This window comes from Electrophorus electricus, chromosome 14 (assembly GCF_041902795.1).
Source record: "Electrophorus electricus isolate QZ-2024a chromosome 14, ASM4190279v1, whole genome shotgun sequence".
NCBI classification, from domain to species: Eukaryota; Metazoa; Chordata; class Actinopteri; order Gymnotiformes; family Gymnotidae; genus Electrophorus; species Electrophorus electricus.
In genome coordinates this window covers 21,118,127-21,133,178 of record NC_137510.1, presented here as the reverse complement: position 1 = coordinate 21,133,178, position 15,052 = coordinate 21,118,127, and the positions used below count along the sequence as shown (strand labels likewise).

The following is a 15,052-nucleotide window of genomic DNA, read 5'->3' as shown; positions in this document are numbered from 1 at the left end:
ATTGTTTTTAAGAGTTTTGGTAGCCTTGTGCCTTTTATCTTAACAAAACGATTATGCTCGTCTCGCAGTTCATTATCATAAAGGAAACTGCTAGTCATCCGAGAAATGTGTTTGAAAAGTGGTGAGTCTGCTTATAAATATCATGGCGCCTTGTTCTGGAATTACTTAAAAAACCCGTGTGACATTCTAAGGCTGGACATCTTCACATCTTAAAGCGCACTAATTAATATCGTATTTATTTAATTCTGTCATTTCGTCTTTTACGTGTATAAAATATTACTGTTCTTGATCCTATTTGGTTGTGTTATTTTACTCTGTTTTGTACTTTTATAACCAGTGTGTTTTCAACTCTAGCTACATTCCCGCCACTGCTACAGACAATTGCAATATAGTCTATAATCGCTAACGTGGAGTCCAGCACACACATAATATGTATCGCTGTGTGGGCAATCAGAGTCTACCTGAGTAAGATGGTTGACATGAGGGAAGCAGATGCTCCGTACGTCTCGCAGAACTTACGGGCTGAGGATAAACGGAGCCAAACCACCTGGGTCGAAACGCTGACGTCAACATCGACGCCAGCAACGTTGACAGAGACAGTTGCTAATGTGGCAGTGAGCGGCTCACCGATGTCTCGAAAAGACTTTGCCAGACGGAGTGAAATGGATTTTGACTATAACGGAGAATAATTTTGTCTCAATGTGTGTCACACAGAATATTAGTGATGAGGTGGTTTCTGTGGATACTGCTGTTAGCCAGTGGTCTTTATCAGGTGAGCGATTGTATCGTAAAGTGATATATACATTATGTATATATGTACATTTATAACCTCATTCAGTATCGTACTGGCACAAGGCATGAGGTTTTCACATGGAGAATATTAACTTTACGCGTTATGCTGTTGGGCACCTTTTTTGGTGCATTAATGGGAACATGGTCATTAGCACATGAAAAAAAAGTTTTAATCATCCTGGTGAAGTGCTACAGGAGCCGCAGGCACAGAATATAGTTTCCATTATTTGGCCTGTGAAATTGAATCCACATCTTTAACTACTACAGCAGCCTATATATTGACAGATTTGAAGTGCTGCCTAAAAGACTGGTTATTTGGACGTGCAAAGCCATAGGCTAATTCCAATGTAATCTTATTATTTGCTGAAGGGTGCAAAATTATCTGCGCCTCAGAATATGACGCTGAATTAGTTAATTTCTTAATTACTAAATTAATTAAATTATCAAATGAACTACGATTTGAAAACTATTTCATTGATGTCCTGTGCTGGATCACGTTGATGTTAAAGAATATTGTTTTTAACCTTTTCTTTCTTCCTTTTACAAAGATCGTGTCCCAAAACTCCACCGACATGCCCGTTGTGACCACAGATTTACACCCCGTCAACAGGACACAGTACTGTAAATGGCCGTGCAAGTGTCCCAAGAGCGCCCCCGTGTGCGCTCCGGGGGTCAGTCTACTTACAGACGGCTGTGACTGCTGCAAGGTATGTGCAAAACAGATGGGTGCAACCTGCAACGAAAGAGACACCTGTGACTACCATAAGGGATTGTACTGTGACTACAGCGCTGACAAGCCTAGATACGAAAAAGGAGTGTGTGCATGTAAGTGATTCCATGTGCTAATCGATTGCTTTTATATCAGGCTACAAATATCTTACCTAAACACATCCCGTAATATAGGCCTTTACAAGTTTTTGCTACTTTTATATATGATCAGACATGTACATTAAGATGACACTATTCTGTTTGAAGAAGTTCAGGGGCCCATCATTTCATTTTCATTTGAAAAGTTTTAAAAATTTAAATCACAGTGCTTGGGTTTACATAACTGGGCTCCACTGTTTTTCAGATTTTGACATTCACATATCCCTGTTAATAAAACTAATGTCATTCAAGGAATTTGCAGATGCTTGAAACTTATAAGACAGAATTTTCACCCTTGTTTCTTTAATCTGTGTGTTTGTATAGTTTGTAATTAAAAAAAAGAGACTTCTTGAAAGTAGACTGGCAATTTAATAAAAATCAAACCTTAAAAGTCCAGCTCTTTTAATACCCACTGTTGTTGTGACAGCTCTCAGGAGCCCTCAAGGCCTGGTCTACTGTAATAAAAGATGTAGAGGTATTCTAAATTGCAGTGAAGTACAAAAGCTTCCCAGAGAAACAGAGGTCGTTCTCTATTACCTCATCTGTCTGTCTGTCTGCCACATGGGCAGACATAACATTAAAACTACCTGCCTAATATTGCATAGGTCCACCTTGTGCCATCAAAACAGCTGATCTGACAAGGTGTGGACTCCGCAAGACCGCTGAAGGTGTCCTGTGGGCTATGGCACCAAGATGTTAGCAACAGATCCTTTAAAGTACTGTTAGTTGCGAACTGGAGCCTCCATGTATCAGACTTGTCTTTCCACCATATCCCACAGATACTTGACTGGATTAAGATATGTTGAATTTGGAAGCCAAGTCTGTCATGTTCCGCAATTCCAGAGCATTTTTTGCACTGTGGCAGGGTGTATTACCCTGCTGAAAAAGGCCACTGCCATTAGGGAATATTGTTGCCATGAAGAGGTGTACTTGGTATGTAACAATGTTTGGGTAGGTAGTATGGGTTAAAGTGACATTCACATGAATACCAGGACCCAAGGTTTCCCAGCAGAACAGTGCCCAGAGCATCATACTGCCTCTGCCCGATTGTCTTCTTCCCATAGCGCATCCTGGTGCCATCTCTTCCCTTGGTAAGCGACACACGCAATGTGGCCCTCCACATCTAGATGATGTGGTTCATCAAACCAGGCCACTTTCTTCCATTGTTCCGTGGTTCAGTTCCGATGCTCTCGTTCCCGTTGTATTTGGTGGTAGACAGGGATAAGCATGGTCAGCCTGAGTGGTCTGTGGCTACACAGTAAGATGCGATGCACAGTGTCACTTACACCACAGTGAGAATGAACATTTTCAGCAAGTTGTACTGCAGTAGCTTTTCTGAGGGATCAGACCAGATGGACTAGGCTTCAGTCCCCGCACATATCAGCGAGTCTTGGGCACCCATGACCCTGTTGCCAATTCACCAGTGGTCCTTCCGTGGACTTTTTTGAGAGGTACTAACTACTGCGTACTGAAACTGCATTGTGGAACACCCCACAAAACCTATCCTTTTGGAAATGATCAAGTCGTCTACCCATCACAATTTTGCCCTTGTCGAAATCGCTCAGATCCATGCGCTTGCCCATTTTTGCCCATGACATTCACGTCACCTGTCTGTGGTGTTAATGCTGTAGCTCGGTAAACCAGTTGATTACACATAGCAAACTTGTATCCAAGGTGAGGCTATGGAGTGCTCAGTACAGAGGTGGTAATGCGCATGTCCTGCACATGTCTATGCATCTTCATTTTCAAGCCCTTCCCATTCTCACACACTCTCCTCCTGCATGAAACTCCTACATAGTCTTGCACGGTCCATTGACTGATGAAGTCAGCGCTGTTCTATGCATGCTCTTGTGCTTCAGATCTGATGGGGACAGGCTGTGAATATGATGGTGTGATTTACCGAAACGGCCAGAGTTTCCAGCCCAGCTGTAAGTACCGCTGCCTGTGTGTGAATGGGGCAATTGGGTGCGTGTCGCTGTGCACCGACGCCCCGCCACCCCGGGTTTGGTGCCAGTCAGCCAAGAAGGTGAGAATTCCAGGCCGCTGCTGTGAGCAGTGGATCTGCGACGAGTTTCAAAAACCACGCAAGACCAGGCCCAGGCATGCTCCCGAGGGTAAGGACAACTCTGATGCTCGTGTAGGTCATGCTTTTTTATTTGTATAGCACTTGCAATTGCTTTGTGTATAAAGTGTGCAATATATATACACTCACCATGCCTTGAGGTAAAGGAGTTTTTCAAATAAGACCTTATTAAAATTGCTGTAGTACATTCAGATGTTTTTATTGATTTTATTTAGCAAATTAAAAAAAAACCCAAAAAAAACCTGACAAAACAAGTTACGAAAAAGTCATAGCAAGGTTTTAACATGCATGACTGTACTATGAGTTTAATATTTTCAAAAAGGGTATGGTTTTCATTGAAGGCTGAAATGATCACGCCATTGCAAAGTGTTGAAGCCTGATGAGGAAGACTGGTGAACTTGTTAGCCATAAACCTATTGGTTTAATCAAAGATTATTGCAAGATTATAAATAATAGCAAACAGCAGTTTGAATAAGTCTGGGATGGAACGAAGTGATATTGTGATTTAGATGCTAACACGGGCTTGTTTTAGACATCAAGCCCTCTTTCTCTTTGTGGTTACAAAATGTGTTTACAAGTGAGTACAAGGTCTCTGTTGCTGTAGAGGATTGCAGATCTTAAATTGACTTTCTGGTAAAATAAATAAAGAGGATACCTAAAATAAAAACAAAAATAGCTAACATTTTTCATGCATTACTCAGTGGCTCTAAGCACCAATGAGATCTGGCACAAAAACTGCATTGCCCAGACTACCCCTTGGAGCCCCTGCTCGAAGACCTGTGGGCGGGGTGTATCTATGCGAATTTCCAATGAAAACACCCAGTGTGAGATGGAGAAAGAAACCCGAATGTGCAACATTCGCCCCTGTGAGGTGGACATCACCAAATACTTTCGGGTAAAGATATCTTTCATTATTCCATTTGTTAATTTGTTAGCTTACCCATAAGTACGATTACTGACATTTACTCTCATGGATACTGTATCCCCAAGCCAGGAAAAAAGTGCCTGAACATCTACCGTGAGCAGGAGTTCCAGAACTTCACCATCTCCGGCTGTGTCAGTAAGAAACCATACTGGCCCAAATACTGCGGTGTGTGTTCTGATGAACGCTGCTGCATTCCGTACAAGTCAAAGACCATCGAGGTGGAATTTCAGTGTCCCAACGGGTCAGTCTTCACTTGGAAGTACATGTGGATCAATGCTTGCTTCTGCAACCTCTCTTGCAGGAACCCCAATGACATCTTTGCTGAGCTGGAGCCCTTCTTTGAGCCCAGCGAGATCATGAATTGAGAAGGGCAGTGATAATACCATAGACCCTCTGCCATATGACATTCTCTGCAGGGATCAATGCTCACATGAGTATTGATCATAAGTGGATTCAGAAGGTCAAAGTGCAGTAAGGAATATTTCATCTATGTGTTCAGGTTATATATGTGCACGGTTAACATGCAACCTGACTGAGCAAAAGTTTCAGTAATGCGTTTTAAGGCTCCATGGGGTACACAGCTTGGAAGGAATTAAAGTTGGCAGGTCATTCGGAACTTTTACAGAAAGGATGATAAATTTAATTTACGTTCGCCAAAAGGCTGGCGTTCCTTGTGCACAGAGCAGCCAAAGAGCTTATGCAATCTTCACTTGATCCGAGAGATATGGAAATGTTTATTTCACGTCAGAATCAACTGTTAAAACTTTTGAAATATGAAAATGAAAGTAAATGAAAATGAAAATGAAAGTATGAAAGCAAAATTCGGCATTCTAGTTTGTGGCCTGTCATGCAGGCACATACGGGCATGGCAGAACTACTAATCAGCACAGAGTGGTGCAAGTACAGAACGAGATTGGGTCAGAATCAATACATGATCCAAAACTATGGTTAGGCGTGCCGCCGTAATGTCCCAGCAGAATAACTCCTCTTTCCCATTAAAAGCCGAGTGTGAGCCGGTAACACAGTGCAGTGACCATTTCGTCCTGACGGCGAGCATGCAGGAACTGCAGTGCCAAAGGAATTCACTGATGAGGAAACAGACATACTGTAACAATAATCTCTTGTTTTTATAATAATAAGTATAAACAACAGTACTACAAAAATAATTAACAACACCAACGATAATTATGATAATGAATATTGTCATTATTGTTGTTCACTGTGATAAGAATAAAATGAATGGCTACATAATTATGTGACTGTTTATTTAAATGACATAATTGTCCGTGTGTAATGACACACCACCTGTCTCATTTACACTTAATAGTCACAGAACAGTTTTAATATAAAAAAAATAACTTGTGATGCTTGTTCTCTTCATCATATATTGTTTCATATACATTATGCAGCACGACCAAGGTGTTGCTGATACACAGAGACTCAGGCAGAAGGTGCTACACACCTGATGGGTACAAACATTGCAGGCATTGCATGCTATACCTCTGCAGTCATTGGTAAGCTACAGCAGAATACAGATAACTAAACATACTTCAGTAAACCACAAGAAGTATTAGCTCCTATAACATAAAAATCCATAATATTCTACCATAATAAGCATGAAACCATAATAAGTGATAAGCCTTAAGAAGTGATAGCCATAGTTCACATCTCTCAAATACCCATCAACACACACTGCTGGTGCAATTTATACAATTATCCCATAAATCAAAGCCTTTTCATTGTTCATAAAAATATTATACAAATGGTATATGATCATTATTAAAAAGTATTATACATTGATTCATAGACTAAGTACTAAAAGTATTATACATTGATTGATGTACTATACATCAACTTTTTATGGCTATTAAATACATTTATGGCATTTAGTTGACGCTTTTATCCAAAGCAACTTACAATTATGATTGAGTACAACTTGAAATATTGAGGGTTGCTCAGGGGCCCAACAGTGGCAACTTGGCAGTGGTGGGGCTTAAACCAGCAACCTTCCAATGACAAGGCAAGCACCTTAACCACTGAGCTACCACTTACCAATAAACATAAAACACTGAACCTGATAAGTTAAAAACACTTTAAACAGCTTTTTATTGTTTTTTTCTTTTTTCCTTTTGTGCAAGACTAAATTAGTCTACTGGGACACTGACACACAAACTCTACACAGCAACGGTCCCTTAATTTGGGGCATTTTTAAAATTTGAAATGTAGCAGAACTGAGCATGAGAACGGTGAGATAGCCCTGGGCATATGGGGAGAAGGGTGAGGCTGTGTTAGAACATCTCAGCCCTTTAGTGGAACACTTGGGAGGAGGGTCTCGTCCTCAGCCATGACACTCTTGGAGGTGCTCTCCTCGGTCCTGATGGTGTAGGACCGAGGCCAGAAGGATGCCACGCTGGTGGTGAAGGAGGTGCAGTCACGAGACAGGCGTGTCATGCCTGCAGAGGACACTGTCAGAGGCAGAGATATGCAGGGAGACAAGGTGAAATAACATAGCTCTAGGTCCCTAATGGCACCACTTATAAAGCATACATGCTACATGCTTTGAACATAGCTATGGAAGCCTGTTAGGTCTACCACGGGCAGTGCTGTACAGTTCTAAATTGGATTTATGGGCTTTACATTGTGCAGAGGCTTTCTGATGTATTATTTTGACCTTTTGACAGTGTGTTCATATTTATAGTATTTACTTACTGTAGCCCAGTCCTTGGATGAAATATTTCAAGGCTTCTGCCAGCTTGCCAGGCTATAAGGTAAGAACAAGACAATAGATTACAGAGTGTATCAGTCAGTTTGAATGCAAGAGCATTATTTTAATGGGTAACCACAGACCTGATCAAACTGAGGTAGGCCTCCACAGTCAGCCATCTTCATGAGGATCAACATGAAGGACAATGTAATAGAGAGATGTTATGTTCTAAAGAGTCAATGTTATATTATAAAAGAGACAATGCTATAAAGAGAGTGAAATTAAACAAAATTAAATATCATATTCAGTATTGCTTTGATGACATTTGAAGGTCACTAACTTTGAGGAGGGTTGTTTTTGTGGGATCCATTCTGGAATTGCACTCAACCTATGATGGAAAACACATACATTCGCATGCAGGCTCCCAGGTACAGATAGAAGTTTGATTTGAATGCTGGGTTTGATGTTGTTTTTTAACTTCTGCATTTAAAACAAATTGTACATACCACAGCATCAACCGCAGGAGAGTTATCTCCTACCACCAGGAGAGTGTGACACCTAGAGTAACAAAACCTTTCAGGCATGTGGGGCATAGGAGCAGTTTACATCAAAAAAATAACATGGAATAAAGATAAAAGAGAAACATTTTATCACTGACTTTAGAGTCTTCATAGGAGTGATTCCACCTGGAGACGTTCTCTCAATTTTCAGGTTACTTCGTCTGAGAAAGTAATAATAAGCTAATAAGACTGGGAACTGTTCATATGACAATCAGGTCTAGAAACAGAGAGCTCAGAAGGTTCAATAGAATGCAGATCTCAGAGATACCTGTAGTAGGACTTCATGAAATGTAGAAGGTTGGTCTGGTTAATCCTATTTGTGATGTTGTTACGAAATGTCCCTATAAATTCTGCCTTCTTCTTAATCTCCTCCTGCCAAGGTACCATAAAGTCAGTCCAAGACTCAATCAGTCACAAAACATCAAACCTTGATGTGAATACAGATTTAAATATCTCTCCCTCTATGTGCAGTCTACAAGGGCACTTAAGATAGATACATACAATAAAAAGATTATGTAAAAAAAAAAAACATTGTTGACCTTTTGATGGACAATAATGTAGGCATCTGGTTCTTGAGTTACAAATAGGACACACTATAAATTCAGAATAGCTCATATGGAGCACTTATCATTAGTAATAAGGTGTCTAACTTTTAATTATTCTAGATTAGTGTTAGTGACCCAGTCCACGGGACATATGAAATGGCCTACATTTTTGCTCTGACCCAGCCCAGTACACTTGTACCAGGCATTCATTTTCCTAATGGCTTGGTTTAGGAGTGAGGATGTTGTTGGGAGCTGGGATAGAGGGAAAATGTGGGCTGTCTGATGGATCCCAAGGACTGGGTTAAGAAATACTGCTCTATAATACATATATCATTTTGGGGGTTATTTCATACCTGTCTGAACAGGTGGGAGATGACTGTATCAGGGAGACCAAGGGCCCATCTGGAAATCTGTGGAAAGTGTGGGTTGATCTTTAGGGTCTCGAGTACACAAACTATGATCCAATACAGTACTTTATTAAAAGAGGCTTGACACTTTTGTAAGGATCCCAAAAGAATGAAAATATAGGGTCAATTGCCACCATAAGCTTGGCCAGAAAAATCACCTGGACACAGTAGAATACTAAGAGTAATATTCTGTATATTAGTTTTCACATTTGTGCCCACCACTGCTCCCTGTTCTGAGGACTATTATTTGTATTTATGTGTCGCTCATGAAGGAGGATATATAAAACATGAGCAGACCCACAGACAGGGCATGTGTAACATTTGGAGCAGGTGCTGAGATGGAATCGCTCGCAGTAAGGCAAATGCAGCTTTATAAGAGAGCAAGGGAATTCCACAGGTGCAATCCAAAGCACTAGCCAGGGTCGAAATCTAGAAATCAGTCAATGAAGTAAACAAAACAGACAGATAACAGGCAAAGAGAGCAATCCAAATGCAGGCAGAAATCCAACAAACCGGCAAAACAAACACTATGACAAATGGCTCAGAAATCAACAAAACCAAAACAAAGAAGCACAAGGAAACAAAACCAGGAGGTAAGTAAACAGAGGCGTTGCCATGGAAACCGCAATGCCAGGGAGGAGCGAACATGACAGTAAATAACAAGAATGAAAAAGGAGAGAGAACAGGAGAAAAAAAGAATGAGAAAAAGAATTATTATTATTATCATTAATAATAATAACAGCAATGTGTATGTTAGATGTTAAATAACACTGTTATACTGGGAGAAAATTCAGAGTGTGTGTGAGGGGGAGTTTGTGAAAATTGAGCAAAGTGTTTTGTTATGGTTATATACAGGGTAGTATAGTATTGGGCTCCAGTGTACCTACTTTTTCAGTGGTGTTTAATTGTTGGGGTGATTACTTTTGTAGAAAATTAATGACCGGATTCCAGATTGAGCTGTATTAACTGGTTCTGTTTTGGACAGAAGCAGAAATGTTTCCATTGATATGTGATCCATTAGTAAATTTTTCCAGTGAGTAATAGTAATGGTGTTTTTTTATTTCCTGTTCATGAGGATAGTTTTCTTGGTGATTATTAGAGCTGTAAGTAGTGCAGTGGTGGTTTCTTTTGTGGTACTGATTGCTGATGTGTATCCTAAAAGACATAATTCTGGAGATACAGGTTTGATCATTTCTTTCAAAAAGTGTTTCATGTGTATGCAGTTCCATATATCATAGATAAAAGCATTCTGTGTACAATGTGAGCAGATTTCAGAGTTGGTGAATCCCATTTTAAACATCTTATGATCAGTGTAATGTATTCTCTGGATAATTGCACAAGTTATAGATTAGTGCATACAGAAATTATTTTGGTCTTCTTCCCATTGTGGTTGGCAGGGCTATTTTCGGATTTGGATTAGAATTTTTTTTTGTATTTTTGATGAGTTTGTCTGGAGACAATATGCGGATATAATCAGAGATTGTAGAGGGTTGATATAATCAGCCCTCTTTTTCCGTTCCTTTGATTGTGGAGTACAGTAAAGATTTTAGTTGTTGGAATCGAATATTGCCAATGTTGTAAAGTTGTGATTGTGATATCGGATAGTTATCATGAAGTCACGGAACGCTCGCCTCCCGCGAGGCATGTGGTTTGGCCAGCTACGTGCAGTGGGAGGACCCTCGTTTGTGGCCACGCCTGCACACACCTGCGCCTCGTTTGTCTGTGCGTATTTAAACGCACGTCAGGGTGCGCAGCGTCGTTGATCATTGTTAAGATAGCGTATTGATATTAGCGGCGTCGGCACGCCAAGTATTTCTGGTTATTGTTAACCGTTTCATGTTTGTTTCTAATATGTGTGAGTTCCCCTGTGTTTGTTTCAATTAAATGTTCGTCCTGTCCATCGCCCTTTGACACTCAGGCAACCAAGCGTTACATATAAGGTGACTAGGATTTTTCTAAATGGGAGAACTGATTTTCCATGGCTTGTGAGTTTATGGAATTTCCACCAAGCTTGTCAGAGTTGATGCTATTGTTGGAATGTTTAGCAGGTTTTTTTTTTTTAAATGTGTTTGGCTGATAAATTGTAATCATTGAGAATAAGTAACTTACATTTAGGTATATTTCAATTAATAATTATATAGATTGAAATTACAGCTTCTTTGTAAAAACAAAACAAATTTGTGAGAAACACAGCATGTATAATTATTTCTGTGTCTGTAAAAATCCTATTATATGAAGCTGTGATACCTTGTATGCTGCCCGGTCTGCCCAGCCTTCTGCCTGAGCATTAATGTTAATCAGAATAAGGCCCTCGACCAGGTCTGGGTACTTCAGCTGCAAGACATTTATCCATGAGCAGTCAAAGAGAGACAAACCTTCAGGGCAAAATCACTTTAGATGTCAAACTGCTGTAGTTAAATGAGCAATTATTAAGAGTGTTCATGTTTGGAGTTCTTGCACTTGGAAAAAGGTATGTTTACATATGCAAGCAGAGGGGTACTAGTGAAGTATCAGCATTTTGGAGAGTTGATAATGAGGATTACGCTAGAAGCATCAACACTGTTATGAAACATGACTGTCACTGAGGAGTTATCTTGGTTTGATCGATATGTTAAAATACATCGGGAAGAAAGACGGTGCTGCAACTCACAGTGAACCGTGTGAGGATGTTTGCTCCTGCTCCAACGGCCATTCCAATAACACTCTTGATGCTGTGGAGAGAAAAAAAATGTACCTCACTTTGAACCTTAAGAGGGTTTCAGATTAGAACAAGGACTGACAGTTTAATTTCAGAGTAAATGTTAATCTGGTTCACTCACTTAAAATGCTTGAGCACAATAGGGAGGGTCTCGGAGAGCTGGTCCATTGAGGGATATTTGAATCTACAGAACAAGAATTGCACTGGGTGAGTTATAATTTTAAGGGACCCCATTGATTCTCCATGATTTGAACCTGCTAAACCTAGCTATGATGTACTGGGAGCCACAGCCAGCAATGTAGCATGTGAACACTAAGACGTTTATGAAAGAAATCCAAGTGCATGACAATTTTGTGCTAGCTAGACATGCTGACAGTCTGAGCCTCCAGATGTTAGTTTAGTTGGGTCTGTCACTGTGTTGCCCAGATGGAGCGCTCTAGAGCAGCAGACGCAGAATCTGCCCTGGAACAGACGGCAGATCTGACTGGTGCTGTGCTCTGCTCTTCTTCCCTCAGACCCTGGCACTAACACCGTGACCTAGAGTTGTCCTGTCTGATTGCTAGAGAGTAGTGGCCTGAGGGCAGATGGAGGGCTATGGAGTAGGTTCTGATAAATGTACCTTCTGGAAAAATGGTATGTGATGGTCATGTTTTAGATTAGGTTTAACCTTGGCATGTCTTTCAGCCCCTGAAAGAACATTGTGGCACGTGAGGCACTCACACTCGCCCTGCAGGGAAGGTGCTGGCACCCTCATGTTGCCCGGGAGCACTGAGTTGACACACAGCAAAGTGGCACATAATTTCCCGCATGTCCTCATGATGGAAGAAAGAGTCGAAGCACGATTTGTCTGCAGACATCCATACCAGGGTCATTACAACACAATAAAAGAAGAGTATTCTAAGTTTTAGACTTTAACCAGAGCAATCATCTATATGCCACAAGCCACAATATTACAGTACAAATAGCAGACCAGTAGATACTTCACATTCATGTTTGTTATGAGATCAGAATCTTACGGTTCAGTCCAATATCGTGGTATGTGAGGATGACTGGTCGGTTATCCCTGGGGATACCAGTCATGGTGCAGCGTATAGTGCCAAAAGGACTCTCCACATTCTCCTCCTATAAGAGCCAGGTTGGGTATAAAACACAATCTCTGAAAGGAGGTCTGATTCCACAGTAGTGGTTTTGTGTGTCAGGAAATTACTCTGTCACACTTAGAACTACCTCTGTGGAATGAGCCTCTTTTCATGAGGAATGTCAATTATTAATTCCCATCAAATTAGAGCCACATTAGAGAGATGGATAAATGAAGCTGGGATTCAGAGACTGGTCATAAACAACCTCTGTGTGGGCCTCACCATACTCTTTTCAGAAACATGTCAATTAAGCCTAGATTGGAAATCAGTGACCTTAAATCAGCAACATAACACTGTTTTACTGAGGTGATCAAATTGATAAATTGGAAAGCACTGAAAAAATAATTTTCTCATCCATTATCATTAAGAAGGTTTTGTCAGTTTCAGTGGCTTATCTGGGTGGTCGTAAGGATAAACAGTTAAACAGATACCACTATAATGGCACTCCACATTGATAGTGCATTAACATCCATAAATATGTTACGTTTTTTTAAAAATATATAATTCTAGGAAGTTCAAGTTAATTTGATTACAAAAGATCATATTTGACTCATAAGACACATGAGAGTGCTTAAAAACTGTCACGGAATGCTCCCCTCTCACAGGTCATATGGTCTTGTTGTAACCACGCCTTTGTACTTAGCGTACACCTGCACACGGTTTAGTCATGTAATGTCTGTGTGTATGTAAACCACTTTGGGAGTGTGCGTCTTTGTCTGTTACTGCTCACGTCCGTGTCAGCTGTAGCCGTGGTTATGTTAACCGTTTCTGTTATATGTGAGCGCCGTTGTCTTCATTGTGTATCAATAAACGTGTGTGACCGTCGAAGGTCTGAACGTCCTGTTCCTTGCCCTGTGGCACTCGGCCCGTTACAAAAACATGCATTACTGGTATAAAAAAAAAACCATTAGCCTATTAAAACAGCTGTGAAAAGGTAGTGTTACTTACCACAACTTGATCTCCAAATGCCCCCTTAAAATCCTTCAGATAAAGCACAAAGAAAATTTGTCATTTTGGATGTGAAAAGGTCCATCCCATTGGCTATATTCTATTAATTGTACTCAAAATCTGAAAATATAGCCTTGTCATACCGGAGATAATGGGTCTATACTAAACACATCATCGCACGTTATTTCATCAGCCTCCAACAGAGGGGGGGTCTGTGGGTCAAGAAGAAAAAGTCTTAGTGCCAAGTTCCATAAACAATGTTCAGGCTTGCTGATTATACATACGTATGGTTGTAAAACACCATTAAACAAGCATCCTCTTTTGAAGTATTCATTTGTTAAAAAGCAAAACAAAACAAAACAAAAAAACATTTGCCCAACCTACCCTTTTTGCCATTACCCCAAAAGGTGATGGGCAAAGATGCCTCGCTAAATCAATTCTCCGCCTGAATATCTTCTGCATTGCTGGTGTGTAAGGGAAGGTTCGTTTTGATCACGGAGATTCAATATAAACTTATATGCATATTAGCCTTCGCAATTCCAATTTAGAATTTTTGCGGCCTGTAATAGTAAGATTATGACATCACTAAAATTCTTACTGATTATCGTTAACCTACTACATATTATGACCTCACTAAGCTACTTTTGAGAAGTCTAATGAGAGATTCCCTAAAATCTAAATGACCATGCCACTTGTAAATGTTTGAAGTATGTGTTGGATGTTACAGCTGTGCTGACTGACCTTCTCTGTTTAAAATGCACCAAAATGATCCCGATTACTAAAATGCAAGATTAGATGGAATTGATGTTTATTGTATCTTCATTCTCTTTATCGTTATTTAACCGTGTTGTTAGAAAAATGCATTTGTTTTAAAAGCCCATTCAAGAAAAAATAATTGTAGTACATACTTGCCGATTCATGACTGGGAAACTAATAACCTTAGAAGAGCACAGTTAGTCGTTCCCCCTAGGCCCATCTGCTTTAGGACATGCATGTCTGCAGTAATGAGCATGGGTTGTCAGTCCAATCCCAGACAGAAGATTTTACATGTTAAACCTGATGGTAATAATAGGTCAGTAACCACATACAATGTAGAGGTACTTAGAAACCGAAGATACAAACACTAAAACCAATTAGATACGGTCTTTATAAAATGATATACGTTTTCGTTAACAAGCATTTTGGGTTAAAATGTCCTTAAGCGGTGTTGACTAAAAATTCTGAAACTGCATGATTCTCTTGTATTCATTGACTTATCTGAGAGTTTTACAATAACTCGTTTTATTCCCTAGATGGCGCAGTATGACCATTTTCACTTTCTTTGTCTGTTCTTTTCCCTTATCATCCCAAAATGAACGAGTAAATTTTATCGTTTAAGTACTCA

The 15,052-nt window shown here is 40.1% G+C and overlaps 2 protein-coding genes across 2 annotated transcripts; one reads left to right on the top strand and one right to left on the bottom strand.

Moving 5' to 3' along the window:
* The first annotated feature begins 556 nt into the window (after window positions 1-556).
* Window positions 557-5,918, top strand: ccn4b (cellular communication network factor 4b). The gene is made up of 5 exons (XM_026999957.3): window positions 557-772; window positions 1,341-1,617; window positions 3,519-3,773; window positions 4,444-4,637; window positions 4,733-5,918. The coding sequence occupies exons 1-5, from the start codon at window positions 725-727 to the stop codon at window positions 5,030-5,032; spliced, it is 1,074 nt and encodes a 357-aa protein (XP_026855758.2). The 5' UTR covers window positions 557-724; the 3' UTR covers window positions 5,033-5,918.
* A 106-nt stretch (window positions 5,919-6,024) lies between these two features.
* ndrg1b (N-myc downstream regulated 1b) lies at window positions 6,025-14,717 on the bottom strand. The gene is made up of 17 exons (XM_026999987.3): window positions 14,577-14,717; window positions 14,053-14,228; window positions 13,812-13,880; window positions 13,669-13,701; window positions 12,598-12,703; window positions 12,302-12,428; window positions 11,703-11,765; window positions 11,534-11,594; window positions 11,131-11,217; window positions 8,830-8,886; window positions 8,200-8,303; window positions 8,030-8,092; window positions 7,878-7,929; window positions 7,712-7,759; window positions 7,515-7,550; window positions 7,377-7,428; window positions 6,025-7,132 (listed from the first exon to the last, which is right to left on the bottom strand). Exons 2-17 carry the CDS (start codon window positions 14,128-14,130, stop codon window positions 6,966-6,968), a joined length of 1,203 nt encoding a protein of 400 aa, XP_026855788.3. The 5' UTR covers window positions 14,131-14,228; window positions 14,577-14,717; the 3' UTR covers window positions 6,025-6,965.
* Between the last annotated feature and the right edge of the window lie 335 nt (window positions 14,718-15,052).